General features: G+C 44.2%; 1 protein-coding gene across 2 annotated transcripts; it reads left to right on the top strand.

Annotated features, from left to right (window-relative positions):
- The first annotated feature begins 12 nt into the window (after positions 1-12).
- Positions 13-4,031, top strand: LOC115534827 (sterile alpha motif domain-containing protein 12). 2 transcript variants are annotated; one of them, XM_030346109.1, is made up of 4 exons: positions 13-128; positions 2,150-2,297; positions 2,704-2,841; positions 3,212-4,031. In XM_030346109.1, exons 2-4 carry the CDS (start codon positions 2,177-2,179, stop codon positions 3,226-3,228), a joined length of 276 nt encoding a protein of 91 aa, XP_030201969.1. In that variant the 5' UTR covers positions 13-128; positions 2,150-2,176; the 3' UTR covers positions 3,229-4,031. The 2 variants fall into 2 exon arrangements, with proteins under 2 accessions (XP_030201969.1, XP_030201968.1); XM_030346108.1 differs by having other exon boundaries at positions 2,146-2,297.
- The last annotated feature ends 1,450 nt before the right edge of the window (positions 4,032-5,481 follow it).

The raw sequence follows: 5,481 nt of genomic DNA, 5'->3' as shown, positions 1-5,481 counted from the left end.
GTGACTGGGGGGCGGAGCTTATCGGTTCTCCTGGGAAGTTCGGCAGGTACAGACCAGAGGGAACCCGCCCGGCCGACGTTAGTAGGCTGTTATCTTTTTTGGTCAGGAAAAAAGGTCTCCAATTTGAGGTAGGTTCTTCTGAACAATCGTACAAACATATCAACACGGTATAGTATTGATTGGCAAGTTGTCGATGTTGTCATTTAGTTTAGTTTGAGTTTATTTATTATTTTTGGTATAACATGCTGTGTTGGTACAAGAACAAGGTCACTGGCATCGAAGACCTTGTTGACCTTGCTGGTGTAAACATTGAAAATGTATGTTGAAAAATGAAACGCCTGGTTACATTTTAGTCAATGTAGATTATTTGTCTCGCCACAAGGTGTCGGAATTGAACGGATCTATTTAGTTTGATCAGTGAGGGTCTTGGCCAGCCCTCAGAGCTCGATGCCAGTGCCTTGTAGTTGTTTTTCATGATCTGATTGTTGTTCTGGCAAAGCAAAATGAGGCCAATAACAAAACCTCATATTTGTTCCGTTATTGTTGTTGAAGTGATATTTGAAATGTTAATATCCGTCGTACTCTGCCACAGGTGCTATTGTGTTATTGTGAGATCTTTCCAAATGCCTCTCCTCCTGCTCAAACCACTTCTGCCTGCTCTTCCTCTGAGGCAGAGAGGGGAACAGTTACTTTAATTGTCGGAAACAAGTCCTGCCAATTGGGTGTTGCTTCATGGAAACGACATATCAGGGACACAGAGTTTAGTCATTCTCACTCTCCAGGGGGGTAGGCCTACTGTTCAACACTTTTCCAAATTGGGCCATCGTTTTAAAATAGGCAGAGGTTATAAATGCGGAAGGAAGTTTTTCATCAATATTCTGTTCTCAATTTGACAGAATCTGACCGAAAACATCCCCCTCCACTTGATCCTGGTAAAGTCGTGCTGTAAAGGTCTCCACTTTGTGTGTGTGTGTGTGTGTGTGTGTGTGTGTGTGTGTGTGTGTGTGTGTGTGTGTGTGTGTGTGTGTGTGTGTGTGTGTGTGTGTGTGTGTGTGTGTGTGTGTGTGTGTCAATCACTCCGCTGGGACCTTGTTATACTGCTCTGGCCAATCAAATTCCTTCTTTAATTAACACAGGAAATTGCCTTTCTATATTTATAGCAGCAATAACAAAATTCACTCCACTGAAAAGGTCACGTAACTGTTGAGACATTGTTTTTAGTCTTCCCTTGGGCAGTGTTACCCCTGAGGTTTACGGCTTTGAGAAAATGATGGTTTTTATTTAGCATTTGTTAATGTCATCTTTGAAGCAAACAAATACCCCTGTCCCCCCCTTCTCCCTTCTCCCTCCTACCTCTCATTACTGGAGTTTATTCCAAGATTTAAGGAATCTGAAGAAAATGGCAAAAAAAACATTTTATACAGTCTATAGCTAGAGCTGTCACGCTTCTACTCCAAGGTCTGGTCGGTGAGAATAACATCATCCTTTTTTAAACCCTCTGGCCCATAGTTTATGTGTTCCCTCCAAGTTGGGAACTCTATATTCTCAGTCAAAATCTCTGCCTCCCACAATATCTCCATACATATTTCCAAGTATATTAGCTCAGGGCTAAAACGTAGGATGCATGCAATTTGATTTGAGCCACCAAGTTTTTATGGGGTCACAACAGTGGAGAAAAGTTTTGCTGTCGAGTGCATCATGGGTCGATCTAAATTATAGTTCTGCTTCAAATAGCTTGTGTTGCAGCGCCAGTTGGTGCCGTTGCTTGTTACTCTGCATAGCAGAGCGGGCACAGGCCCCCGCCAATAAATAACCCTGACGGTTCATTGATTTGAATCACCATAGAGTTGTGTTTATCCCAACCCCACTTACAGAACGGTTTGCGTTAGATGTCTCCCTCTATAGATTAAACACATGCTATTGCAGGACATAATATCATCTGATGTTGATAAGCGTTGATGCGACACACCTGAAACTGAAATCGAATTGAAGGAATATTTACAGGGGTTCAGACAGCAGCCGACAGCCCTGCCCCTGAAAGAAGAAGAACCTGAAGCAGCATTTGATAACAGGCGGGGTCAGCGGGAATTGGTTCTCCTGATGGTTTTCCCGGTTGACTTTCTGTTGTCCGGACACATGCGGCAGCAAGCGGGGGGCGATCCCGGCGTCAGGGCGGATGGAATCGTCGAAGCGCGTGTCTGACTGGTCGGTGGACGAGGTGTTGGAGTGGGTGGAGCAGCAGTTCCCGGGTCAGCAAAGCACGCTGCAGACGGCCTTTCTGCAGCACGCAGTGTCAGGTACGAGGAGCTGATGTCCTATTCTCTCGCTCTATGAGAGGTTAGGGAGTGCGTCCAATTATCCATCAAAGAATCGGTCCGCTGGCCAAATCTGACAGGTTCTTGAGTTCGAGCCGGACAATTAGGCTTTACAACTAACAATGAAGCTTCCCTTTACTCCCCAGCCATGCAAGTCGACAAATCAAAGTAAAACGAAATGTCTGCAAGTAAGACCTTTCTCCTATGTTTAATAAGAACTGATTTTTCTGCATTGCTAATCTAATCGTTCAATTCGATTAGATTCAAAGGTATGAGACTCAGTGTTTTTATAAACAAACGCACAGTATACCACAGGGTCAGCAAGGCAAGGGTCGACTCCGTCATCCATATCAACCAATGTAATGTTGTGTTCCTCCTGTCCCCGCAGGCCGAGCGCTGCTGCGGATGAGGGGGCACCACCTACACCACCTGGGGGTGGAGGCCCCGGCCCAGCAGGGCATCCTGCAGGACATCCTGCTCCTCCGGGTGCAGGAGGAGCTGGACAATCTCAACGACATCTTCTCGGGTGAGAATAACCATCGAGATGATCGTCTCGGTACTTTGAATCAAGCACCGGGATCTGTGACTTAAGCCAGAGCTCAGTGGGACGCTGAGGGTTTGAAACCCCTGTTTACCTGCTGTATGGCTAAATCCATACTGAGATTTATGATAATAAGAATATATAATATTTAGTACCAAACGGGAATTTTGTAGTCCACAGGCAAAGCGTGTGGTATGTATGTATGTATGTATGTATGTATGTATGTATGTATGTATGTATGTATGTATGTATGTATGTATGTATGTATGCATGTATGTATGTATGTATATCAGTCCTCACTCAAGTTAATTATGTCGTCCCCCCCCCCCCCCCCCCCGATTTTCCCTTGCCCCAGAATGCTTTGCTTCATGAATGAAGACCCACAACAGCCAAAACATTTCTGCCATGCCAGACATTATTTGCCTTCCAAATCCGACCCCAGTGGAGGAAGAGTGCATTGGAGAGACTGACAAGAAGGGAGTGAGGGACTGATTGAGCAGGTCAGCCAGATCGCAGGCACGCAAGTGAGCAACAGAAAGACAATTCGCCCGTTTCCTGTGTGAAATCGTGTCCTGTTCAAGAGAGACCAGACTATGCTGTTTTCGTCCGGGTTGTGTCCTCTCTCTCTCTCTCTCTCTCTGTCTCTCTCTCTGTCTCTGTGGAGTGCACTGGCTTGCAGCCATTTCAGCAGCGGAGGAGAACATAATTTCCCACAGCTTGTCTGCCACCCAGCCCGCCTCCCACTAATCATGACCAGTCGCAAATTGACTTTTTGGGGCTTTTTGTCCATCACAACCACGGAACCACCATACATCTGGCCTATAGAGTAACGAAGTGAGCTGTGGGAAAGAGGAGCAAAAAGCTAACTACACAAACAGGAATGAGAATGAGGCAGTTAGTGTCGAGCTCCCAAGTAAAGACATTCAAGAAGAGGTTGGAGTGGTTGTCAAGGTTCGGACCATCTAACTAATGTTCAACCCAAAACTGCGCTCTCCATAATGAGAACTGATGGATACGATATGCATCTGTGTTTATTTAACCATCGGTATCGCTTTCAAAATATCCGATGCAAAATACTTGGGAGATCGTAATCTCTTCACAATGCCATTGCTGTTCACTGCCTGAATAAAAACATCCAAACTTAGAATTGGTTTGGACAATAACACAAGCAAAAATGTTTTCTTTGTTTTATTTCCAAATGTTCCAATGATATGGTCTTGTATCAGACAATGTGACCGCCATACACATCCATGCTGGGATGTGCATATGCACAGGCCTAAACATACGCCTAAACATACAACACTAGCAGACATTAATGCTCAAAGAGCGGTATTTTAACCTTAAACAAGGATTAATGATTGATATTCCAGTACATATTTATTGAATAATATCTAAAGCCTTTTATTTGACCAAAGAGTTGGATTGAGCAAGAATTGTTTTCTTATTAGCAGTATAAATTCCTCTACTTCTATGATAGACCCGTAGCTTCCTCCTTTTGATTTTCTTCCCTGGAATGCACTGGCAGGGTCACACATTTATAAAAAAAAAGTGAGTGGCAGGACAGAGGCAGGACAAAACATGTCCACCAAAAGGTGTGTGGATGTGGGTGTTTGCGAATGTGTCCAAGCATGTTCGATGCAATCACATTTGTGGCCTACTAGGCAACACTAGGGCCCAGTTCAGATCAGAGATTCACGACGAGGCGTGACCGAATCAGGACGACGCAGTAGGAAACATTGCGGCGGTGTGAACTGGTTAATCGCAGCGTCTGAAGCCGTCGCCAGGATTCTCGAGAGATTTACCTTCTCCAATCACATTGTTTTACAACATATCCGCTGTTTCAACCTGTCAATCACGACAGTGACAATGCGGTGACTTGTTTATGGTATAGCAAAAGTGAGCAATGGTACTTATTTCATTATGGGGCATTATTCGAAAGTAACACAAATAAATCTTGCCTCGTTCATCATTTGTTTTTTTGGTGCCAAGAAGCGCAGCGTTATCATTAATTGAGTCTCTCCAGGTGAAATATCGTCCCTGTAGAAGGGTTAAATTCTTGGATGAGCCTGTGCTTTGCCAGCTTCCATCTCCTGGCAAATAGTTCTCTGCCGCTTCAATGATTCAGGTCCAGTTCCAGAATTGTATCTTTATCTTTATCCATCTATACTTTGGCACTTTAGGTAATTTGCTTCTTTGGTTAATTGTATGCATTTAGCCTTTTGACTAAAGCATCAGCTAAATAAATATATTGTAATAACATTTCTATCAAATAACATCAGACTACTATCTCATCTCTTACCTATACAACTCTATTACGTATTTCTTCGTGGAAGTAGGGGTCGAATCCAAAGGAATAGCTTTAAAGAGACTTTATTTGTATAAAGTATTTTCGGTATGGTAAACTGATGCTCTGAAGTAAAGAGAGATTGGAGACGTGCCTTAGCACGTGCGAGAGTGTTCTCCTAGCTGATCCTAGCCACAAACCCATGTATGGTAATCGCTGCCGGGAGAGTTCTAAGGTTTTCATGGCCAGGTGGACTTCTTTATGGACTCAGCGAGGACCGGAAGACTTGGAGAGGAACCGGTGTGACGTAATCCTCGGTTTTCCTCGCCTGGTCTGTGATG

The sequence above is a fragment of the Gadus morhua genome, chromosome 21 (assembly GCF_902167405.1).
Source record: "Gadus morhua chromosome 21, gadMor3.0, whole genome shotgun sequence".
Classification (NCBI taxonomy): Eukaryota; Metazoa; Chordata; class Actinopteri; order Gadiformes; family Gadidae; genus Gadus; species Gadus morhua.
The sequence above is the reverse complement of the archived record's forward strand: the minus strand, read 5'-3'. Positions and strand labels throughout refer to the sequence as shown.